Source organism: Schistocerca cancellata, chromosome 8 (genome assembly GCF_023864275.1).
Source record: "Schistocerca cancellata isolate TAMUIC-IGC-003103 chromosome 8, iqSchCanc2.1, whole genome shotgun sequence".
In the NCBI taxonomy this organism is placed as follows: Eukaryota; Metazoa; Arthropoda; class Insecta; order Orthoptera; family Acrididae; genus Schistocerca; species Schistocerca cancellata.
In genome coordinates, this window is record NC_064633.1 from 556,183,264 (window position 1) to 556,210,577 (window position 27,314).

The 27,314-nt window shown below is 41.8% G+C and overlaps 1 protein-coding gene across 2 annotated transcripts in view; it reads right to left on the reverse strand.

Annotated features, from left to right (window-relative positions):
• The window catches only part of LOC126095175 (uncharacterized), a 189,541-nt gene that overhangs the window by 53,629 nt on the left and 108,598 nt on the right, over positions 1–27,314 (reverse strand). For both annotated transcript variants that reach the window (XM_049909908.1, XM_049909909.1), the window contains exons 7-8: positions 25,060–25,257; positions 9,608–9,699 (exon numbers count right to left, since the gene is read on the reverse strand). In XM_049909908.1, coding sequence (XP_049765865.1) covers positions 9,608–9,699; positions 25,060–25,257 — 290 coding nt within the window. The remainder of the gene's footprint in view (positions 1–9,607; positions 9,700–25,059; positions 25,258–27,314) is intronic.

Here is a 27,314-nt window from a genome sequence, read left to right on the forward strand (position 1 = left end):
CCTGTTCCTTTATCACCCGGAACCCTGGTTGTTACTATCTACATTAATGTCCCCAATGCCCATGTCTCTACTGCTATTGGTCACTCCCTTTCCCAATGTCCGATTGACTCCAAACCTACAATCCTCTCCTGGTCATAATGACCAATATATCTTAACTCACTATTGCTTCTCATTTGAATCCATCACCCACAAACATAACTAATGAGGAAGTATTGAACAGGATTGGGGAGAAGAGAAGTTTGTGGCACAACTTGACCAGAAGAAGGGATCGGTTGGTAGGACATGTTCTGAGGCATCAAGGGATCACCAATTTAGTATTGGAGGGCAGTGTGGAGGGTAAAAATCGTAGGGGGAGACCAAGAGATGAATACACTAAGCAGATTCAGCAGGATGTAGGTTGCAGTAGGTACTGGGAGATGAAGAAGCTTGCACAGGATAGAGTAGCATGGAGAGCTGCATCAAACCAGTCTCGGGACTGAAGACCACAACAACAACAACAACAACAACAACAACCCACAAACACATCTGTGGTGTACAGCAATGGGTACCCACATGCCACTATCCTAGGCTAGCCTATTCATGGACCACTGAGAGGAATTCTTCCTAACAACCCATAATTCCAATGCCTCACCCGGTTCTCATTGATGGCATCTTGATGATCTAGAGACAGGCTGAAGGCACAATATCCATCACATTTCTCCAGAACCTGCTCAACACCTTATACCCCACTCGCTTCACCCAGTCCTCCTCAGCCCACTAAGCTACCTTCTTCATGCCTATCTCCACCTCACAGATTGTTACATCAGTACTTCCATTGATGTCAAACATTCCAACCGTCAACAATACCTCCACTTCAACAGCTGCCACCAATTCTACACTAAAAAGTCCCTTCCACACAACTTAGCTACCCACAGTAGCAGCACTGGTAGTGACTAGCAGTCATTCACCAAAAATGCTGAGGGTCTTACTGAGGCCTTCACAGACTGAAATTACCCTCCTGAACCTTGTCTAGAAACAGATCTCCCTAGTCTTATCTCCAAAGACACCTACCACCCTTACATATTCACTGTCAGGCCACAAAGGAGTATTCCTCTTGTGACTAAGTACTACCTTGGGCTGTAGCAAATGAATTACATTCTCCATCAGTGTTTCGACTACCTCTCATTGTGCCCTGAAATGGGAAATATAATTCTCCCCCTCCCCCACAGTGATATTCTGACACCCTCTCAATCTGTTCTTTTCCACTCCTGCTTCCAACCCCTTGCCTCAAGGTTCATATCTGTGCAATAGAACCAGGCACGTGTTCCACACATCCTCCCACTATCACCTACTCTAGTCCTTTCAAAGCCGTCTCCTACACCATCACAGGCAGGATCACCTGTGAAAGCAACCACATGATCTACCAACTTAGCTGCGAACACTAAGCTGCATTCTATGTGGACATGACAACTAACACTGCTTGTTCACCCAACCGCCACTGCCAAACTGTGAACTGTCATCAAGAGACAGCTAGAACACCCAGTTGCTTAGCATGCTGCCCAACATGGCGTGCTTCACTTTAAAAGCTGCTTTACAGCCTGTGCCATCTGGATTGTTCCTACCAACACCAGCTTTTCTGAATTACACTTATGGGAACTCTCCCTGCAACACATCGTTTGTTCCTGCAACCCTCCTGGCCTCAATCTTCACTAGTCTCTGTCCTCCATCTGCTCATCCCCAATCCCTGCTCCAACACCAACATGGTAGGTGCCCTCTACCCTGTTGACGCACCTGTAGGGATTGGACAAAAATATGGAAACACTGCAGAAACACCTGAACATAAATGCAGATGTTAGCTAAGCCTGCAAGTTATGCTGTTGTATTTGTCTAAGAGCAGCACCTGTACAATGTCCTCAGTATGCTGAAGAAGCCAGTTGTGGTCAGAACAGTGTTCTGTGTAGTTGTGAGTGCATTATGTCAGAGCTAAGTGAATTCCACATGGTGGGTGCTTCCATAACCAACAGAGCTGAACTGTTTGGCATTTCAAGAGACACCATACCAAAGATCTACACCATATACATGAAAAGTGAAACTTGCCAGCCACTAAGTCGCAATATGGACAAAAGTGTGTGCTGAGTGATTATGACAGATGGTCAATGAAGGGAACTGTGATGAACAGTAAGTGAACAACAGCTGCAAAAGTCACTGCACAACTGAATGTCACACTCACGAACCCTGCCAGCACCATAATACCACTAGGGAAGCTCCCTATGTAGGGAACTGCACGGGGAGCATGAATTCCAAAATCACTCATCAGCAACACAAATGCCGTAGTAGAAAAACATGATGCCAAAGCCATAAAACCTGAACCACGGAGCAATGGAAGAAAGTCATTTGGTCAGATGAGTCTTGGCGCAAAATGTTTCCAAATTCTGACAGTTTACATCCCAGGAGTGAAATATGGCTGGGGCTCCCTGATGATACCGGCAGCCGTATCATGGTATTCCGTGGACCACAAGGTCACCTTGTTAGATCACATTACTCCCAAAGATGGTGTGACCTTTTTGGTTGGTAAGGTCCATCTCATGGTACAATGTCTTTTCCTAAATGGTGATGATGTGTTTCAAAATTTCATGGAACCTGTTTACACAGCTCGCATAATACATAACTGATTTTGTGAGAATGAGGATGGGGATGAGGATGGGGATGAGTTATCGCATCTCTCCTAGCTATCTGTGATCAGAAAATGGTTCAAATGGCTCTGAGCAATATGGGACTTAACATCTGAGGTCATCAGTCCCCTAGAACTTAGAACTACTTAAACGAAACTAACATAAGGACATCACACACATCCGTGCCCGAGGCAGGATTCGAACCTGCAACCGTAGCGGTCGTGTGGTTCCAGACTGAAGTGCCTAGAACAACTCTGCCACACTGGCCCGCCTAGTCATCAAATCTCAATATTATTGAGCCTTTGTGGTCTACTTTGTAGAGAAAGGTGTGTGACTGCTATTCACCCAGCATCATTAGTATCTGAACTTGCCACTATTTTGCAGGAAAAATTGAGTAAGATTCATTTGGAAACCATACAGGACTCTTCTTTATCCATTCCCAACAATTGGAACCGTTCGTCCTTAGACGAGGGTGAATTCGGGCTGCACACTGGAGTTTCATCTCCAGTTCCTTATAAACAAACCCGAAGTGGCCTGAAACTGTACTGCACTCTGCTAGCAGATCTAAGCCTATTATTAAAAACATTTTCCAGTTTTTTGAGAAGTAATTGTTCTTTTGCAACATGTGTGGCTAAACACTTATTGTTGCTGTTACTCGCCTTTACACTTGTGATTATGGCTGTCATATGCATTGCCAACCCTATGGACATCTGCATTATGTACCATATTCTCTTAAAACCAAATGACTGACTTTCTGTCAGCATGAACTTAGTTTGGGAGTTGTATCACCTAGCTTATACAGTTGCTGTATTCAATCATTTTCTCACAAATCAGGTACCATCACTTCTTCATACCAACAAATCATATATCACACGTAAAAACACTGATCATGACGTAATGGACGTAATGTAAAAGCACACACACACACACACACACACACACACACACACAAAATGTATAGAACTTCCAGTTTACGTGATGATGTGTACAATATGATGTTTAGTTGACCTAATGTATTTTTAATACTCTCAATTTCTATAAAGAAATGAATTAAAATCACGCAGTTGGGTTGCAGCGACGTTGAAAGCAGTAGTATAGAATGAGGTGAATGTGTGAGAAGGGAAGTGCTGGGTGCACAATACAAAGACCATGTTGGAAAAAGAAACTTATCTTTTGGAGCTACTGCCAAGAAAATTATTTTGGGTTTGTTTATAGCAATGACAAAAACAAGATACTATTAACATTCCCCGATGTCAAAGGAAACATTCCACGTGGGAAAAAATATATCTAAAAACAAAGATGTATTGACTTACCAAACGAAAGTGCTGGCACGTCGATAGACACACAAACAAACACAAACATACACACAAAATTCTAGCTTTCGCAACCAACGGTTGCCTCGTCAGGAAAGAGGGAAGGAGAGGGAAAGACGAAAGGATTTGGGTTTTAAGGGAGAGGGTAAGGAGTCATTCCAATCCTGGGAGCGGAAAGACTTACCTTGGGGGAAAAAAAGGACAGGTATACACTCGCGCGCGCGCGCGCACACACACACACACACACACACACACACACACACACACACACACACACACACATATCCATCCGCATATACACAGACAAGTCTCATCATCTTTCTCTTTAGATATATTTTTCCCATGTGGAATGTTTCCCTCTATTATATTCATATCATTAATTTGAACTCAACAATTACGTTTGTTATTGTCACTGTTACATTTCGTAATCTTTTCTGTCGTCTTATTTCCTCCTCCTGTTTTTGCCAGTAGTTTCACTTTGTATTCACCTTCTCCTTTTTTACCGTAATCCAGTATACAATTTTATCCCGCCGATATATACTCAATAATACGTAAACCACTTCCAAACCATAACCAAAAAAATTTATTTTTTCGCTTTCAACACTACCGCTGCTATAAAATCCACCGTTTCTAGTTCACAAACAGTTCCTTTCAGCTATTAAACAACCTTTTCGGCTAGTTTTAATAACTTTTGCTTTATTTCCATTTCCATTTTTCTCACATCAGCGATCATTTTTAGCCACTTCCCACAGGTTTTAACGTCATTATTTCTTCATCAGACAATTGTTAGCCTCATTTCCATAATCTGCCACCACCATACCACTCCTTTTAATACATCCTCACGTAGTTTTTTCGAAATTTTCCCGAATTTCTCCACCCTTTAACGTGTTTTGGCGGCAACACAACCACCTAACCTTTATGCACATCATTATCTACCTACACAAGTTCACCACAGGATCAACATAGCCCACCTCTAACCAACCCTTTTTCGCCTTTTTTCACACCAGATCTCCATTTGCTTTCTAGTTCACCTTTATCTCTCCCCATATATTTTTATATTTATTTTCATTTTCATTTCAGCCTCGTGTTACACTTTCCACCTTCTAGTACCATGTCACCCTCACAACACCTCCACAACGACCCCATTAAGTTTTATTTACATTCCCTCCGCAAACATGCCTTCGCCCTAGCCAGATTACACTCCCATATTTTATTTTCTCAGGATTGTCTGACATTTGGCATCACCCCCAAAGGCCTCACACATAAAGTTCCCATCTCTGGCTGCAACCCTTCTTTCCATCAGTCCCTATACCAGTTCCAAACTGAACAATCCATTGCCCTCACCCACCTAATCCTTCACCTACACATCCACTCAGCCAATCAACACACCCATCAACTCCTATCCTTAATAAAAGTCCTCAATCTTTCCTCTCCCACATCAACACCGGCTGTTCAGAGCATCCTCCTACAGGCCAACCGCAAATTAGAACAGCATGCCACCCTCCACCTTAAAAAACTATCCAATCTCGTGGTTTCCCACCTCCGGAAAGGCAACTCACTCACCATTCACAACCTTTCCAGCAAACCTCAACCTCCTCTCATTGCACACAAACCCAGTCTCTCCCATCTACTCAATCTCCCACTTCCAGCTCCATTCCCTCCAAAACCTCAAAATTCCAATCAACACAATCTGGAACCATGACACCCAAATTCAGTAGTTAACCTTTCCTCCAAATCTCTCTCCCAATCCGAAACCACAGTCCTATCCAAAGGCCTCACCTTCAGCCCCACTCCCAGATTTAACCAAACAGCCCTCGTCAAAGACTTACTGTCCTACACCCGTACTCTCTGCTGGAAATATCACTTTGCCAGGAAGAAAAATGATCCTAATCCTACTCCTAATGATCCAACTCCCCAAGACACTATCCAAATTGAACCATGCCTGGAACAGTTCCGTCCTCCGTCACAGCGGGACCCACCTCCTCTTCCTCAAAATCACCTCTCCCAACCTTCCAGGAATTTCTGACTTCCAGCCTTGCCTCTCAATCCTTCTTAAAAAACCTACTCCCAACATCACCACTGCTGAAGCCCAGGCTATCCATGATCTGAAGGCTGACCAATCCATCGTCATTCTTCTGGCGGACAAGGGTTCCACGACTGTGGTACTTGATCGTCGGGAGTATGTGGCTGAGGGACTGCGTCAGCTTTCAGACAACACCACATACAAAGTTTGCCAAGGTAATCCCATTCCTGACGTCCAGGCAGAGCTTCAAGGAATCCTCAGAACCTTAGGCCCCCTACAAAACCTTTCACCTGACTCCATCAACCTCCTGACCCCACCAACACCCCGCACCCCTACCTTCTACCTTCTTCCTAAAATTCACAAACCCAATCATCCCGGCCGTCCCACTGTAGCTGGTTACCAAGCCCCCACGGAACGCATCTCTGCCTACGTAGATCAACACCTTCAACCCATTACATGCAGTCTCCCATCCTTCATCAAAGACACCAACTACTTTCTCGAACGCCTGGAATCCCTACCCAGTCTGTTACCCCCGGAAACCATCCTTGTAACCATCGATGCCACTTCCTTATACACAAATATTCCGCATGTCCAGGGCCTCGCTGCGATGGAGCACTTCCTTTCACGCCGATCACCTGCCACCCTACCTAAAACCTCTTTCCTCATTACCTTAGCCAGTTTCATCCTGACCCACAACTTCTTCACTTTTGAAGACCAGACATACCAACAATTAAAGGGAAGAGCCATGGGTACCAGGATGGCCCCCTCGTACGCCAACCTATTCATGGGTCGCTTAGAGGAAGCCTTCTTGGTTACCCAGGCCTGCCAACCCAAAGTTTGGTACAGATTTATTGATGACATTTTCATGATCTGGACTCACAGTGAAGAAGAACTACAGAATTTCCTCTCCAACCTCAACTCCTTTGGTTCCATCAGATTCACCTGGTCCTACTCTAAATCCCATGCCACTTTCCTTGATGTTGACCTCCAATGGCCAGCTTCACACGTCCGTCCACATCAAACCCACCAACAAGCAACAGTACCTCCATTATGACAGCTGCCACCCATTCCACATCAAACGGTCCCTTCCCTACAGCCTAGGTCTTCGTGGCAAACGAATCTGCTCCAGTTCGGAATCCTTGAACCATTACACCAACAACCTGAAAACAGCTTTTCAATCCTGTAACAACCCTCCCAACCCGGTACAGAAGCAAATAACCAGAGCCCCTTCCTCATCTCCTCAAACCCGGAACCTTCCACAGAAGAACCCCAAAAGTGCCCCACTCGTGACAGGATACTTTCCGGGACTGGATCAGATTCTGAATGTGGCTCTCCAGCAGGGATACGACTTCCTCAAATCCTGCCCTGAAATGAGATCCATCCTTCATGAAATCCTCCCCACTCCACCTAGAGTGTCTTTCCACCGTCCACCTAACCTTCGTAACCTCTTAGTTCATCCCTATGAAATCCCCAAACCACCTTCCCTACCCTCTGGCTCCTACCCTTGTAACCGCCCCCGGTGTAAAACCTGTCCCATGCACCCTCCCACCATCACCTACTCCAGTCCTGTAACCCGGAAGGTGTACACGATCAAAGGCAGAGCCACGTGTGAAAGCACCCACGTGATTTACCAACTGACCTGCCTACACTGTGAAGCATTCTATGTGGGAATGACCAGCAACAAACTGTCCATTCACATGAATGGACACAGGCAGACAGTGTTTGTTGGTAATGAGGATCACCCTGTGGCTAAACATGCCTTGGTGCACGGCCAGCACATCTTGGCACAGTGTTACACCATCCGGGTTATCTGGATACTTCCCACTAACACCAACCTGTCAGAACTTCGGAGATGGGAACTCGCACTTCAGCATATCCTCTCTTCTCGCTATCCGCCAGGCCTCAATCTCCGCTAATTTCTAATTTCAATTTGCCGCCGCTCATACCTCACCTGTCTTTCAACAACATCTTTGCCTCTGTACTTCCGCCTCGACTGACATCTCTGCCCAAACTCTTTGCCTTTACAAATGTCTGCTTGTGTCTGTGTATATGCGGATGGATATATGTGTGTGTGTGATATATATATAAATATATGTATAAAAAACAAAGATGATGAAACTTACCAAACAAAAGCGCTGGCAGTTCGATAGACACACAAACAAACACACAAAATTCTAGCTTTCGCAACCAACGGCTGCTTCGTCAGGAAAGAGGGAAGGAGAGGAAAAGATGAAAGGATGTGGGTTTTAAGGGAGAGGGTAAGGAGTCATTCCAATCCCGGAAGCGGAAAGACTTACATTAGGGGGAAAAAAAGACAGGTACACACACACACACACACACACACACACACACACACACACACATTTTTCCCACGTGGAATGTTTCCCTCTATTATATTCAAATAAAATTTTTTAAAATACTAAATAGATTTTTGTAAATATTAAATATCTAGTAGCTGCTCTATATGACTTACACAAAAAAGTTAAAAAAGAAACTAAACAGCTGTAATGAAAGTCCCTTTATAATAAGCAGACACACATAAATCACAAATTACTTCATCTATCCTTTCATCTGAGGAAAAATATGACAAACAAATTCAAGGATTTAAACAAATGTAAGCTTACAAATGTATGCTTTTATGCTACCAAAATAATACAAGTACTACCACATAGATGAACGCAAAATCACAGACTATCATAAGCTTTTGAAACGGAAAAAAGTGCCAAATACGAAAAAAGTTTCCTTTTTCAAGCAGAAGGTACCATAGTGCAGCTTCAGTACAGCATGTATAGCTAGTGACCAGCACTACTTTGGTCAGATCCAGTGCTGAATCTGTAGTTTTTCTTAACAACTTTGGAGGTTTGAGAGACCCATGTTGTGTGACATTGTTCTAGACTCCTGTGAAGCCAATCAAGCCACAAACTACCTCTTGTAATCCTGGTCTCTACCAGAATAATTGCTTCCTGAATGTATTTGGTCCATCCTCACTATGGTGCACCACTAAACTTAAACTTCAGGCTCTGAAGTCACTGTCCAATCTCTCCCCAGTGCCTAAGCACTCATTTATCCTTGCAACATTATTCTAACATTGTTTTTTATGAAATGAATGGCTTAGTAACTAGACAACTGCTCTGGTCTACTGGTCTTGTGACCCATTCATATCCACTTTATTTACTCTACATGTCTCAAATTGAGACAATTAATTAAATTTGAAACTGTGTTGTTTTAATTACTGCATATTTGATATTTTATACTTCCTTAACAATTTGCATCTTCATCAACCCTTTTATGAATATTTGCAGCTCTGAATCCGAGATTATTGCCACTTATGGAATGTATCTCATTTGGGTCACTTTGCCATATTTCATGTATATTCATGATTGTCATGATATATTACACAAGCACAAAAATCACAATTTCGTAACTTGCTTGAACAGTGCATTTCTTAAAATTATGCAAGACCAAATAATATCAGTTTCCTAAGTTCACTACTACTACTACTACTACTACTACTACCACTACCACTACCACTACCACTACTACAAAACATCAATTAAAATAGTCAATTACATCAAACAGAAATTCCATAATGGCTGCAGATGATGTTCCAGTATACTCACAGTTGGTCTTTGTATGGCGTGATGCTGAGCTGATGGAACACTTGTCGATACTCTACTCTGCAAAGCAACTGGATGCTGATATGTGACATTGTCTAAAGCAAACAGAAAATAGAAAATATGACGACATATATGTACTCTTCGTTGAAATTTATAGTAAGCCTTAATTCAACAACAGTTGCAAAATTCCAATGACCATGTCTTATTAATGAGATTAATACACTGATGCGACAAAGAAACTGGTATAGGCATGCCTATTTAAATACAGAGAGATGTAAACAGGCAGAATACGGCACTGAGGTCCGCAACGCCTATATAAGACAAAAAATGTCTGGCACTGTTTTTAGGTTGGTTACTGCTACTAAAGTGGCAGGTTATCAAGATTTAAGTGAATTTGAATGTGGCGTTATAGATGGCGCATGAGCTATGGGACACAGCATCTCTGAGGTAGCGATGAAGTGGGGATTTTCCATCATTTCATGAGCGTACTATGGATGTCAGGAATCTGGTAAAACATTAAATCTCCATCACTGTGGCTGTAAAAAAATTCCTGCAAGACTGGGACCAACAATGACTGAAGAGAATCGTTCCATGTGACAGAAGTGCAACTCTTCCACAAATTGCTGCAGATTTCAATGCTAGGCCATCAACAAAAGTCAATGTCAGTATGTGAAACAGTCAATGAAACAACATAGATATGGGCTTTCGGAGCCGAAGCCCAGTTCTGTACCCCTGATGACTGCATGGCACAAGGCTTTATGCCTCGCCTGGGCCTGTCAACACAGACATTGGACCGTTGATGACTGGAAACATGTTGCCTGGTCGGATGAGTCTCGTTTCAAATTTTAAAGAGTGGATGGACATGTACAGGTGTACAGACAACCTCATGAAACCATAGACCCTGCATGCCTAGATACGAATCTGACAGGTGACATGTACTTAAGCATCCTGTCTGATCACCTGCATCCATTCATGTCCATTGCGCATTCTGATGGACTGAGCCAATTCCAGCAGGACAATATGACATCCCACACATCCAGAATCGCTAAAGAGTGGCTCCAGGAACACTCTTCCGAGTATAAACACTTCCGCTGGCCACCAAACACCCCAGACTTTAACATTATTGAGTATACCTAGAATGCTTTGCAACATGCTTTTCAGAAGAGATCTCCATCCCCTCGTACTCTTACTGATTTAGTGACAGCCCTACAGGATTCATGGTGTCAGTTCCCTCCAGCATTACTTCAGATGTTAGTCTAGTCCATGCCATGTCGTGTTGTGGCACTTCTGCGTGCTCGTGGGGGCCCTACACGATATTAGGCAGGTGTACCAGTTTCTTTGGCTCTTCGGTGTATTTTCAACTGGCAACATAATTCCAACATAGGCTTGTTAACATTTGAATCACTTACGTTAAAAAATTGTTGCAAAAACAAATGTGTGAGGCTTATGAGCATTATTTATCATCTACGTGAAACTATGAGCATTTTTTTCAGCAGACATCTGGATGTATGAGAAGAAGGGCAGGAAAACATAAGCAAACTGTGAAATGTCCATGCAGTTAGAAAGCCCTGCAGGATACTGTGGGAAGCACCAACTTTAACTTGGAAAGCAGAGTGCAATAAGAACCAGACAAAAATTGGAATTGGGCCCAGAGACACCACTCGTGTAAGGTAACGAGGATGTGATGATGCCATGTGGTATCATAAGTCTTTCACATATCTAAGAAGATAGCAATAAGGTGTCAGTGGGCAAAGCTGTCCACGTAACAGACTCTAGGCAGAAACAAACTCATTGGTAGAACAGTCTTGGTGAAAACAACCCTAAGCTGGAGACAGATGGCCTGGAAACTCAAGGTACCAACATACATTCAATTAACTTGCAGAGCAGATTAGTGAGACTAATTGGGTGATAGCTGTCCATCTCAAAAGACTTTTACATGGTTTCAGTACCAAGTTGATCACACTTTCTCGCCACTGAGATGGGAAATCATCCTCCTCCAGATATACGGTCATGGCTAGGACACGACACTGGCAGTCCACTGATGGGTGCATGGGCTTGGATGCTGTTGAGCCATGGAGTGATGTCAGGGCTTGGGCAATGAGGAATTCTCTCTCATTGAACGGAATATGACTTCCGGTGGCTTGTAGAGTAAGGTAAGTGAATTTGCTCCACGTACTGTTTGAGGACACAAAATGCAGGCTGTTAATCCTCAAATGCATAGGCTCAAACATAACATAGAGCAAAATGTTGGGCACAGCATCTAGGTCAGAGTAGGCAACACCATTCATGGAGATAAGAGGTACACCTATGGAGGAATAGTGTCCACAGAAGCACTGAATCTTTCCCCTAACCTCAGGAGGAGGGGTATGTGGTCCAATGGCAGTGCATACTGTTCCCAGCATTTTTGTTTCTGTCATTTTATTAGAAGGTGGGCCCAGGCACGGAGCTATTTAAAAGCAATATAGTACTCCATCAATGTATGTTGCTTATGGTGCTGGAGAGCTGATCGCCACATTAATTTTGGAAGTCGACCAAGGTACTGCCTTCTGACGAGCGTATCCAGAGGGACAGAGAATCACGAAGTTAGGTATAGCAGGAAGTCCCCTGTGGATACAGAGGAGGAACATGCAGAGTCCTATGACTTAGGGGCCACTAGAGTCTTCTCCTTGGAGAACTACTACTTGTCTTTCTCCTTGGATGATTGTCTGTGAGGGCTTGTCTCCCTTAGTTTCAGCGACAGAGGAGGAATGACAAGTCCTACGACCAGCAGCCAGTGACCCCTTCAGCTAATGGCTGATATCCAGTTTTAGATCAGCAGTACCTTATATGAGAGCACCCCAAGGATGCCCTTCCTGGTGAGAGGTGCCAAAGGTAGGTGATGCTTCTCTGACTGGGGGTCAGAGATTGACATTCCCATGGAGTAGGTAGTCAGCACTTCCAAACTGGGTGTGGGGGAAGCAGTAGGACAAGGGCCCTAAACCGCCAGAGGAGGGGATGAAATCAACACAAAATGCACAAAGGGTAAGGATACTGTTGTTGGAGAGGATCATGTCGTCTTAGCTGTAACCTACACGATAATCACACACACAGGATCAAACAATTATATCACTTCTTGGTCTCTTGATATGTCAGTCACTCAAGAGTCTTGGATTTTCTTTCCTTCTTGGCAGATGGTGCAGTCCGATGAGCAGGGGGAATGACGCTCTCTGCACCTAACACAGAAGGGGAGCAGCACAAGGAATATTTTTGTGCCAACTGACATCCACAGTTCCTACAGATAGGGACTGTGTTACAATGCAAGACACGTTTTAATATCACGCATTTGAAGCACCACATGGGTTGGGGGTACATACAGTTTCACACCACACTGATACACTATCCCCTTGACCTTTTTTGCCAATGAGTCACCTTCAAAGGCCAAGATGAAGACCCCACAATCAACCCCGTTGTCCTTGGATCCCACTGGATATGATGGACAAAATGCACACCCTATCACTCCAAATTGGTATGTAACTTGTCATCGGTCTGAAAAGAAGATCGTGGTGGAATACGAAACCTTCTATCATATAAAGACTCTCATGGGTGGATGATAATTTCAGGAAAGTCATCCAGCTTGTCACAGGTAAGTAGCACCTTTGGCTGAGTAGGGGATGCTGTTTTAATAGGAACGGAAGCTCTTTTCATTTTCAAAATTACTGTTACTTCTCCAAATCTGTCTTAAAGGTGTTCAACAAAGAACAATGGCTTTGGGCCAAAAAGGAACTCCTATCGATCCTAGAACAAACTCTCTTTGTCCAACGTTCCTCCCACAGTAGTGTCAAGGAAGGGAAGATTTTTGGGGTCATATCTCTCTGCATTGTAAGAATCTTTTCCTTCACAAACAACTGCTGGGCAGTGTGGCCAACATTTGAAGAATGCTTAATCCACTTCATGTGGGAGTCATCCACCATGGTGCCACCCATTCTGCACAGGGCTTTCTCCGCAGGTGGGCACCACCCGAACTCGGCAATGGCTACTTGGCCATTGCTCAATTCCCTGGAGTCTCTGTGCCCCAGTCGTGAAGGGCACATACCGTTGGAATATCTTGGGAGTTTGCAGCTTAGGCACTAACAGTGTGATCCCTGTGTGGTCATGGGACTACCACTGCACACGTACTTTATGTCCACTCACCCCCAACCCGCCACAACGGAATGGCTATCATGTTGGATTTAGGGCATATTTCGTTTGACAGGCAGGCAGGGTGCAGAGAGAGAAATGCACAATGGTGCAATATACACTGCATTGGGTGACCTCCCTACACAATCTGCACTTCAGCAAATGTGGAAGAGGAATAGTATGTCAAAACCAAACAATGCCAACCAGGTATTTCAGGATGAAAGGATGTACGAAGGAACAGAAGAGAAAAAAATGAATGTTCAAATTCATAAACCAAATCCAAGTGTGGTCGCCATCAAGAAGACCATCCAATGGAAAGGGAGAGGGGGAGACAGAACAGTGGAAGGACGGGCTTTCAGCATGGAAAGGGAAGTAGCACTTCAAGGGCTGGGGGCCAATGTTGGTCAAGCACGTACTCACTGAAGAGTTGTGAGCCCCAGATGGGTTTGTGTAATTTCTTCAGGGAAGACATGATTAATTTTGTTTGATATTGTCACATTCTGCAATAGCACAAATCACCATCTCTCAGAAGCATCGCTACCCACTCAGCGCAATACATTTAGATGATAATGCCCACTTATGTTACATTGCATTGGTCATACCAAGTTGGGATTCAACACTTTCCCTACGGTTTTGAAATATTAAGAATATTTTGCACTTTGATATTTTTAAATTGATGAGTATGTTTATTCATGTGTGACAACATATGTTCACAAGCTGTATCATTCGTGCAGCACTATGACAAATGCATAAGTGAGGATAGCGTTAGACCTAACAGTAATACAAGCTACACTTAAATATAAGTGGAGAGTTTTCAAGATATATTATCACAAACAATATCAGTAGACACACAATATAATGAATGGCGTATGTGAGAAGATTACAGATTACTTTCTACCTAATACACAAGTTATTCACTTACAACTGAAGTTAGCATTACAGCAGGAAAAATACAGATGAAAATATAACAGTTATGCTGCTGTTTATAACAGTATTAAATATATAAAAATCTTGTAAATCTTGTACAGAATTTCAAGGAATTTAAAGCAACAAAATTTTGTAATGAACCCCACAAAAGAACTTATGCAGTGACATGTAAACTGATAACATGCACACACCGACTAATGTGAATCGACATTTATTTATTATACTTGCTACTGTACATAAATAGCCATGTAACGACACTGCCTGACCTTACTAGGGAAATCAAGCAGCTTGTGTAAGCTGTTTGCTGGTGTTGTGGTACTACTCAGATGGCACTCATCTGGATTGCTCTCTGACGGCACCAGGCCAAAATCTGGCATATGAGTCAGCTCAGGGCCAGTCCGAGGCAACTGTGGTGTGACCTGTGAAGTGCCACTATTGTGGATTCTGTGTATTATATGAATATTCTTCTCCTCCTCCTCATTTTTGTTGATACTGTAATTGCAAGTGGTGATATTTCTTTACAGCAGTAACATTGTAGATTCCCCTAGTTTGTACTTGCCATTAACAAATGTCTTTTGATGCTAATGCTGTTTTTCCTCAAGTGTGAATAAATACACAACACAGATGTGGTAGACAGTAGCACTTTCACCGCTGTGTCGTAATACACCACTAGGCACAAGTGCAACATTAGTGTACAAAAAGAAAGTACAACCAGACATTGAGGCAAAAGGAAGAAAGAAGGGAAGTGAAATAAGGGGAAAAAGAAGGTGAGCCACTACTGTAGACAAGATTTCCCAAAAACTGATATTGTGCTGTCTGCATGCGAAATGACCATCCATTAGTCCAAATAGGCATGTAATAAGTAGGTAACAACATTTAGTGTAATAAGCCCCTAAAGTCTAAGTGATGTTCACATTTTTTCTTATGAATAGTATTTAGCCTCCTAGTAACGTTTGTGCCATTACAATACACAGGTACCATTTATGGCTTCTTGTGTGGGGTAGAACCACATTAAATATACAAGCAAATCAGATGCAGACCACAATGTCATTGAACGAGCTACAAAGTGCCACTTCACGGCTTTGATGCTAGTTCTGAAAGGCTAACAATGCTTGTCACAGGTCAGTATGAGAACAGAGTAGCCAAGTAGCTGCTTACAACATGATGAAAATCTGCCATTATCTGTCTAAAGGAATCGAAAGTGCCTCTTGAGTTTACAATAGGCTCATCAAGTTTTACTTCACCGATAATTCATTTATTGTAGACCCAGGACAGTTGGGGGGTGTACAGTCGTGGACAAAATGAGAGAGACCCCTCACCTTCTCGTTATGCTGATCCACACAGCTTTAAAGTCAGCTGCACGACGAAGTGCTACCAACATACTATGCACAGGTGTGAAGTTTAGAAACTATCCGAACTTTGTCAGACTGTTTTCAATCATGTGTAAGACGACATTAATGCTGATTAGTGTGTTAAACACAACAAGTAAATATAAGATATAAATGAAAGTAGTAGTAGTTGTCTTCAGTCCAGAGACTGATTTGATGCAGCTCTCCATGCTACTCTATCCTATGCTAGCCTCTTCATCTTCAAGTAACTACTGCAACCTACATCCTTCTGAATCTGCTTACTGTATTCATCTCTTGGTCTCCCTCTATGATTTTTACCCTCCATGATGCCCTCCAATACTAAATTGGTGATCCCTTGATGCCTCAGAACATGTCCCCAATCTTCTAGTCAAGTTGTGCCACAAATTGCTATACTTCCCAATCCTATTCAATACCTCCTCATTAGTTATGTGATTTACCCATCTAATCTTCGGCATTCTTCTGTAGTACCACTTTCCAAAGCTTCTCTTCTCTTCTCATCTAAAATGTTTAATGCCTATTCATACATGGCTACACTCCAAACAAGTATTTCAGAAAATCCTTCCCGACACTTAAATCTAAACTTGATGTTAACAAACTTTTCTTCTTCAGAAACACTTTCCCTGCCATTGCCAGTCTACATTTTATATCCTCTCTACTTCGACCATCACCAGTTATTTTTCTCTCCAAATAGCAAAACTCATCTACTACTTGAAGTGTCTCATTTCCTAATCTAATACCCTCAGCATCGTCCGATTATATTTGACTACATGCCATTATTCTCATTTAGCTTTTGTTGATGTTCATCTTATATCCTCCTTTCAAGACACTGTCCATTCTGTTCAGCTGCTCTTCCAGATCCTTTGCTGCCTCTGACAGAATTACAATGTCATTGGCGAACCTCAAAGTTTTTATTTCTTCTCCATGGATTTTAATTCTTACTCCAAATTTTTCTTTTGTTTCCTTTACTGCTTGCTCAATATACAGATTGAATAACATCGGGGATAGGCTACAACCCTGTCTCACTCCCTTCCCAACCGCTGCTTCCCTTTCATGTCCCTCGACTCTTATAACTGCCAGCTGGTTTCTGTACAAATTGTAAATAGCCTTTCGCTTCCTGTATTTTACCCCTGCCACCTTCAGAATTTGAAAAAGAGTATTCCAGTCAACATTGTCAAAAGCTTTCTCTAAGTCTACAAATGCTAGAAACGTATGTTTGGCTTTCCTTAATCTTTCTTCTAAGATAAGTCGTAAGGTCAGTATTGCTTTTATTAAGTGATTTGAGTTGCTTCACTACTTCGAGGATATTTACTTCTATGTTACTGTTGTTGGCAGCTGATCTCGATTTGAATTCTGGAAGATTTACTTCATCTTCTTTTGTGAAGGCATTTTGGAAGGCTGTGTTTAGTAACTCTGCTTTGGCAGCACTGTCTTCGATAGTATCTCCATTGTTATCATGCAGAGAAGGCATTGATTGTTTCTCGCCGCTAACATACTTCACATATGACCAGAATCTCTTTGGATTTTCTGCCAGGTTTTGAGAAAAAGTTTCGTTGTGGAAACTGTTATAAGCGTCTCGCATTGAACTCCGCACTAAACTTTGAGCTTCTGGAAAGGATCGCCAATCTTGGGGATTTTGTGTCTGTTTAAATTTGGCATGTTTGTTTCGTTGTATCTGCAACAGTGTTATAAACCGTTTTGTGTACCAAGGAGGATCAGCTCCATCATTGGTTAGTTTATTTGGAATAAATCTCTCAATTGCTGCCGATACTATTTCTCTGAATTTAAGCCGCATCTGGTCTACACTTTATTATTAATTTGGAATGAGTGGAGATTGTCTCTCAGGAAGGCATCAAGTGAATATTTATCTGCTTTTTTGAATAGGTATATTTTTCTCTTATTTTTCAAGGATTTGGGGATTACAATATCTAATATCCCTACGACAACCCTGTGTTCACTAATCCCTATATCGGTTTTCATGCTCGTTATTATTATTTGTTGCTAAGGGGTCAAGTGTGTTTTCACAACTGTTTACTATTCGTGTGGCATCATGAACTAACTGCTCGAAATAATTTTCAGAGAATGCGTTTAGCACAATTTCGGATGATATTTTATGCGTACCTCCGGAATTAAACATGTATTTTTGCCACCGTATCAAGGGTAAATTAAAGTCACCACCAACTATTATGGTATGACTCAGGTACTTGTTTGAAATCAAACTCATGTTTTCTTTGAACCTTTCTGCAACTGTATCATATGAACTGGAAGGTCGGTAAAAGGGTCAAATTATTATTTTACTCTGGTTGCCAACATTGATCTCTGCCCATACTAATTCACAGGAAGTATCTACTTCAATTTTGCGAGAAGCTTAACTACTTCTGAAAGCAACGAACACACCACCGCCAACCGTGTTTAGCCTATCTTTTCGGAACACCATTAGGTACTTCGCAAAAATTTCGGCTGAGCTTATATCCGGCTTTAGCCAGCTTTTAGTGCCTACAACGATCTGAGCATCAATGCTTTTTATTAGCACTTCGAGCTCTGGTACTTTCCCGACACAGCTACGACAATTTACAACTGTTATAACAATGGTTCCTGTATCTACATTCTTCCTGTGTTCAGCCTGCACCCTTTGTGACTGAAGCCCTTCTTGTGTTTTCCCAAGACCCTCTAACCTAAAAAGCTGCCCAGTCAACGCCACACAGCCCCTGCTACCCTTGTAGCTGCCTCCTGCGTATAGTGGACACCTGACCTATTCAGCGAAACCGACTTTGCTGCAAATGGTCAGCTCTGCTTTCATATTGCAAGCAAGACTGGCAGCATTTACCACTTCTGTTAGCCACTCGAAACCAGAGAGAATCTCTTCTGATCCAAAGTGACACACATCATTGGTACTTATGTGAGCAACCACCTGCAGTTGGCTGCACCCTGGGCTCTTCATGGCATCCGGGAGGACCCTTTTCCTCATCTGGAATGACTCCACCCGGTATGCACACCAAGTACACATTGGTTTTCTTACCTTCCTTGTTAGCCAAGTCCCTAAGGGAGCCCATAACGTGCCTAACGTTGGAGCTCCCAACTACCAATAATCCCACCCTCTGCAATTGCCCAGATCTTGCAGGCTGAGTAGTTTCCTCTGAAACAGGACAGGCGACATCATCCGGCTCAGCGACAGTGTCAGCCACAGACAGCACCTGGAACCATTGGACACCCACTGCAGAGATACTGAGCAATGCTGCCTCTATAGCCCTCTAGAATTGTGGAATTGTTGCCAGTGCAGGATTTTGTGCAACTGACCTCTCGATTATGTCCCATAAATGTTCAATGGGATTCATGTTGGGAAATCTGGATGGCCAAACCATTCACTCAGATTGTCCAGAATTGCGAACTATTGTGGCCAAGTGACATGATGCGTTGTCACCTACAAAAATTTCATTGTTGTTTGGGAACCTGGAGTCCATGAATGGCTACAAATGGTTTTTAAGTAGCTGAACATAACCATTTCCAGTCAATTATCAGTTCAGTTAGACCACTGTATGCAGTCCATTCCATATAAAAACAGCTAACGCCATTACGGAACCGCCACCGACACCAGATTGCACAGTGCCTTGCTATGCAAACTGGGTCCATGGCTTCATGGGGTCCATGCAACACACTAGCTCAACCATCAGCTATTACCAAATGAAATCAGGACTCATCTGAAGAGCCACAATTTTTCAGTCATATAGGGTCCAACCAATGTGGTCACAAGCCCAGCAGAGGCACTGCAGGCAATGTCGTGCTGTTAGTAAAAGCTTTCACATCAGTCGCCTGCTGCTGTAGCTCATTGAAGTCATATTCCACCACACTGTCCTAATCGATATGTTCCTCATAGTCCCACATTGATTTATGTAGTTATTTGATGCAGTATTGCTTGTATGTTGGCACTGACAACTCTGTGCAAAGGCCACTGTTCTTGGTCATTAAATTAAGGCCATCAGCCACTCCGTTGTCTATAGTGAGATATACTGCCTGAAATTTGGTATTCTTGGCACACTCTTGACACCATGGACCTCGGAAATTAAATTCTGTAATGACTTCCAAAATTGAATGTCCCATCTATCTAGCTCCAACTACCATTCTGCATTGACAGTCTGTTAATTCCTGTTGTGCACCCTTAATTACATCGAAAACCTTTTCACAGGAATCACTCGAGTGCAAATGACGACTTCGGCAATGCACTGCCCTTTCATATCTTGTATACATGATAATACCACCATCTGTAAATGTGCATTATCGCTGTCCCATGAGTTGTCACCTCAATGTAGCCTACAAGTATATAACATTTCATCTTGCAGCCATGGCGTATTATATCCAAGGCAACCACATCCCCTAACTACACTGTTGTTTAGAAGATTTTTCATTTTTTTTTCCTTGTTTCATTTCAATTGATGAAATTTATCCTTTCATACTTGAGACACTGCTTTAGGTCAAATGTGTTGTGACTGAACTGCACCTTTTTCTGTAATCCTTTTAGCACCCTATTCATTTCCTACGTATGCTGAACTTTTCGACATGAATATATTTAAAGAACTCCCCTGAGGAACGCCATACAAATTTAGCCAGAGACGAATGAGTTACTTACTTGTAATAAAAGAGTATGTATCAGCACATTTTAATTATAGTTTATCAGCCTATCACTTCACTGGTAGACTTGCTTGTATAGCTTAACACACAGTGCACTAACACTCAACACAGGGAACTGGGGCAGACCCGGACTGAATCTGCGTGGCAGATTAATGATACTTGGGTTGGAACACTAGGCAGCCTGGATGTTGCTTTACTGTAAGTGAAACATTAGGATCACATCCAACAGCTTCAGTAATAAACAGGACGTAACAAAAAGTAGTAGACAAACTTTCAGGATATATTTCTCAAAAATGGAAGAAGAAAATACAGTGAAACCTCTTTATAACGTTCCTCCATATAATGTTTTCCTCTACATTATGTCCGTTTTTTTTGGTCCCGACTAAAAGCCCATATAAACAATGTTATATTTTCCTCTTTACTGTGTTTCCTCTATATTACAGTTTCCTCCACGTAATGCTCATATTTTTGGAACCCTGGTCAATTATTTACCTCTTTATAACGTTTAAGTGACTGGATTCAGATGCATCGTTTTCCGTTCTGTGGATTCACAGTTTGCACCGGCTCGGAAAGCCCGCACTCAGCGTATTTCATATGTCAGCGGCAAAACCCGGTCACATGACAAATGACGCACATTCTGCTTGCGATCTTTTTGGCGCCATTTCAGTCGATGCTTTCAGCTTTGTATTCGTAGCGTGTTGTGTGAGCCGAGCAGCAAACAGTTCGTGTGCCTAGTAAGTGCGTGTCTTCAATATAACGTTTTCTTAAAGCTTTCATCAGTGGACATGAGTGAAAAGCGGAAGAATATTTCTCTGGAAGAGAAGGTTTCTATTATTAAAAAAGTGGAGGCATCTCCTGGCACGAGTCGCGTGTAGCTAGCGAAGCAATTGTGACTGGCCCCTTCAACACTCAACACTATTTTGAAAAACAGATCGTCGATAATGGAAGGGTTTGAGAATCGTGGAAATTCGAAACATATGCGTTTGAAACCATTGACTTGCGACGAAATGGAGAAAGTTTTATTAACTTGGTTTCAGCAAGCACATGCTGCAAACATTCCTATAAACGGAACTATTTTGAAGGAGAAGGCGCTTCAAATATCACTGCAGTTAGGAATGGACAATTTTAAGATGTCCAATGGATGGATTGATAAATTTCGACAGCATCATGGTGTTGTGTACAAATCGGAATGTGGAGAAAGTAAGTGTGGACGAACCGACTGTAGCTCAGTGGATGCAGACTCTCCCTAATCTGATACAGGGCTACAAACTGCGTGACATTTATAACGCTGATGAAACCGGCATGTTTTTCAATTTAATGCCGTATAAGACATTTACTTTTCGTGGGGAAAATTGTGATGGTGGCAAGAAGAGCAAAGAATGTCTTACCGTTTTGTTGTGTACAAACGCCGATGGCAGTGAAAAACTGAAACCTTTGGTTATCGGGAATCCAAAAAATCCGAGGTGCTTCAAAAACATTTCCACGTTTCCGTGCAAATATACAAACAATGCCAAGGCACGGATGACGTTTCCTCAGAGAATTTGACGCCAAAATGGGGAGTGCTGCAAGAAAAGTGCTGCTGTTTGTGGATAGATGTGCGGCACATCCACCAGACGTACCCTTTCTGAGAAATGTGAAAGTAATTTTCCTGCCACCCAACTGCACCAGCCGTCTGCAACCTTTGGACTTCGGCATAATACACGCCCTTAAGGTTAAATATAGGACAGCCCTTGTAAAAAAGGCCTTGAATTTGATGGACCAAAGAAAACCGGGAAGCCAGCAAAGTTCACAACTGTAGCTGAATACTTTACAGGCAATAAATTTAATTATGTACTCATGGAGGGAAGTCAGTGCTGAAACTATTAAAAACTGTTTCACAAAAGCGGGATTCTGTGAGAATGAGATGGCAGCTCCTGTGGAAGAAGTTGCAAGTGATATGCAAGAGTTTCACTAATTAATAGGCAGTGATTCTGTCACTTTTGAGGACTTTGTGGCTGTGGATGACAATGTGGCAACCACAGGAGTACAAAGTATTGAGGAGCTGACTGCAAAGAGAAGCTTGGAGAGTAATAGTGGTAGTGAAAGTGACAGTGACAAGGAAGATGACCCTGTGCCCTCATATACTAAGGCAGCTGAAGCCTTTGAAACATTCAGGAGATACGTGATGGCCCATAGACTTGAGGACAGAACAGTAATTCAACTTGCTCATTTGGAGCAAGAAATGATTGCCATAGAGTCTAGGAGAAATAGAAAACAAGCAAGCCTGCTTGAATATTTAAAAAAATCATAGGTATGTTATTTTCAGATTGCTTAGGTTCCTAGAGTTTTGTGCAAATTTAAGTTCCATTTGATAATTTAATTATTGAAGTAATTTTTTTGTAACTAATTCTTTTTTAATCTGTGCCATTTACTGAGTTTTTATGTAATACGTTCAGTATATCATAAACAAAATTTGGCTCATATTCTATAATTGGGTCAACTGAAGAATGGGATACCACCTGTCAGCTTTGGAGAATGATGTCAATCTTAAGAATCTGTTATAACTTTTTACCATACAAACTGGTCCATTTACTTTCACCCATCCACCTACCGAGCCCCATGTTTTAATTAAAAAAACTAATCAGTTGACACATTGATCATTTGCAATGAATATCATATGTTGTGAAAATTTAAAATGTCATCTATGGCACCATTTGTCAAAGCTGATTAGTGGTATCCTGATCTTCAGTAATGCCCTATAATTATTATTTGGAAGTCTTCCTCTTTATAGTGTTTTCCTCTATATAGTGTTCAGAATTTGTGGTCCCTTGAAAAACGTTGTATAGAGGTTTCACTGTATGTTGCATGGACGAAAGTCCAGAAATGTTTTATTTCTTTGTTAGGACTCGCTTTCTAGAACTCTTAATAGTGAATTAATAATGGCAACTGTACAGATAAAGAATTATCAGCATACCACTTTAATCCTACCAGTATGAAACATTTAAAATGCATTTGTTAGCATTTGTACAGTACATCCATCAAGTGCTGCACTGCATCCTGGATGTGCAGCTGTATCCCGCTAGTATTAGATCTGTTTTACAGAAAATGAATTGCAACATAGAAATAACACATCTCTGGACCCTTGTCCACATAAAAAGTTTTCCCCTAGAGTGGAACATGTTCTGCAAGTATGACCATACACTGTCACAGACTGTTTTCTGTGTTTCTTTTAGAAGTTCCTTAATAATTCCTGCTTGCTATTATTCTGTCCAGATAATGAAGAACTATTTTCTCTCTTCTTTAGAAAACATCGTTCCTTTTAAACACAACTAGCTCTTTACTCGCATGAAGTGCTGAGTGCTACTGACAAGGGATATCACATTGATCTCTTATTTCTGGATTTCCGGAGGGTTTTTGATACTGTACCATACAAGCAGCTTGTAGTGAAATTGCGTGCTTCTGGAATATCATCTCAGTTATGTGACTGGATTGGTGATTTCCTGTCAGAGAGGTCACATTTTGTAGTAACTCTTGCAAAGTCTCTGAGTAAGACAGAAGTGATTTCTGGTGTTCCCCAAGGTAGTGTTACAGGACCTTTGCTGTTTCTTATCTATATAAACAATTTGGGAGACAATCTGTGCAGCCATCTTAGGTTGTTTGCAGATGACGTTTTTTGCTGCGGAGGAATCTTCTCATGGAATTCCAATCACCAACTCTCTTCTCTGAATGCGAAAATATTTTGTTGGCATAGAAAGAAATTATCGCCATGATAAAACAAGGGAAATCATAGCTCATATGTAAAGATATAAGTGTTCGTTCTTTCCACGCGCTATATGAGATTGGAGTAATAGAGAATTGTGAAGGTGTTTTGATGAACCCTGAGTATCCATGTAGATGTAGGTGTTCACTAAGTTAATCAAGAAAGAACATAGCAAATGCGTAGATGACATTACACCCCTACCTTCCACCTATTTTCTAAACACCTAATACTTCACACATCAATGCGCACACTAACAATGTTCTCTCTTCCCATGAAAAAGGCTTTAAGGTAAGTTATCATGTCACGAGTACAGCAGAAAACGTAATGTCAGTTTCTAGCGCATCTGCAGACTGGTATTTATACCACTATAAATAATGGTAACATTCGTGTGTGTGTGTGTGTGTGTGTGTGTGTGTGTGTGTGTGTGTGTGTGTGTGTGTGTGTGTGTGTGTGTGTGTAGGGGGCACGTGGGTGTGGTTGTGTGTTGGGGGCAGCAGATTGTGATAGAGCCATTCCCCCCCCCCCCCCCCCCCCCCTACACACAAAGCAGATACAATTCTTAGAAAATTTATGAAAAAAAGGACACACACTTCATATTGTGGCTATGAGAATGCTATTTTATATTTTAGAAAAGTTCTTACCATTCATGTTACTGAGCAAATTTGTTGAGCCATAGGGACTGCTACTACAGCTTGACCGAACAGAACTTCGAGAACTTTTGGCACGGCTGTCACCTGAGGAATGATCTGAGTGATCTGACTGGTATCCATGGTTTGTATCTGGACAGTTACCAGGTACAATTGGTGAAGGTAGCTCATCTCCCAAATTGGAAAATGGGTCTGCAACATCACATGAGGTCCATGAGGTCACAGAAGTTTTTAACCAATTATTAATGTGGAAAATGCATACATTAATGATTAACAAAGTACATCTTTTGAGATTTAAGGCATAAAATCTAAATGCTCAACTTACGTAACTAAGTCAATATTTTCACTTAATTGACAGCATTATATAAACAGCATAACTTTTTTAAATATTAGGAAAGTTCTGGTAGAATGTAACAATGGAAACTCCAGGTGGGAAACCTCAACAATATTAGGAGAAAAAGATTGTTAATCACTGTAAAGGTGACCTGTTTTTGAGTTGCAGATAGGCACAATGAAAAGACTGACACTGATACTGACACACACACACACACACACACACACACACACACACACACACACACACACACAAACCTCATGCCCTAGACAGTTATAGACTATAAATTAATGGACAAATTAATTGGAGGAAAAGTAAGGGACACTAAAGTCATACGAAGTGAGCACTTGGATAGTGACCACAGGTTACTAGTAACTGATCTAAATTATAAGATGAAAAGTTTGAATGCTGTACAAAGAGTGCCAAAAATTAAGGAGTGGAAGTTGAAAGAAGAAGAAAATATGAAAAGTTTCAAAAATGTAGTAGCACAAAAATTGCCATAAACTGAAAGGGGTAGCGTAGAGGAAGAATGGAACCTATTTAAAACATCAATAGTTAATAGTGCTGTGCAGTTATGCGGCAAAACAAACAGAAAGTGAAAGACAAAGAAACCATTTGGTGGAATGACAGAGTAAAAGATGCAATTAAAAAACATAATATGGCAAAGAAAAACATGGAGTTTGAAAAAAGCAATTAGAACCACAGGCTGGTACCAGAAGATGAACAGAAGGTGACAACACTGGAGGAGGAATACTGACAAAAGAAACTACAAGTAAAGAGAATTGTGAAAGAAGAGTTGTGAAATATTCACCCAGAAACTAGAGCAGGATAGCAAAGGGAACCAAAAACTGCTATATGGGTTACTGAAAAGTAAAAGGTCTGATAGAGAAGACATAAAAGCGATTGAAACAGAGGATGGGGATATTATCAGGGACATGGAAGGTATAAGAGTAGAGATGACGAATTATTTTGAAATCTTACTGAATGGGGAAGGTGCACAAGAAAGTGACACCGAAGTCATTCACTTAGAAGAGGAGCTGGATCCAATCTCTTGGTTAGAAACTGAGAATTCCCTGAAACGGATTAAAAGTGGGAAGGCGGCTGGAGTAGACGAGCTGAAAGCGGATATGATTAAAGCCGCAAGAATCCATGGAATACAATAGTTACACTGTGTGCTGGGGGTGATACGGAAAGAAAAAGTGCTGGATGAATGGAAAAAAGGAATTATAATACCATTGTTCAAGAAAGGTAGTAGAAAGAAATGCACCAACTATCGAGGAATCACACTGTTATCACACTGCCTTAAGATAATGGAAAATGACATAGGAAAAATATCGTGGAAAGTTCTAGAACACCAATTAGAGGAACAACAGCATGGGTTCAGAAGTAATAGGGGAACAATACATCTAATTTTCTCCTTCTGTCAGTTAATGGAGAAGCATTGGGAAAAAGGAAAGGACTTGATAGTAGTATTTGTGGATTTGGGAAAAGCATATGACAGTGTACCAAGGGATAAAATATGGGAATGCTTCAGAAAACATAACATTCCTGATTCATTAATTAAAAAGGTCCAGATGCTGTATGATGCTTGTCAGAACAATGTATAAGTAGGAGGTAGAAGATCAAAATGATTTAAGACAAAGAGAGTTGTTCAGCAAGGCAGTTCGCTCTCCCCTTCATTCTTCATTACACTTATGGACACAATCATGAAAGAAATCAAGGAAGAAGAATGTGAAGATCTTAATTCTTGTTTTTGCTGATGAGATCGTCGTTTGGGGAGGGATGGAAATGGAGGTTCAGAGGAGACTAGATTATTGGAACACAAAATTTAAAAAATTCAAGTTAACTGTGAGTAGGAACAAGATAGTGGCAATGAAGATGATCAGGACAGCCACACCCTGTTACATCATACTGG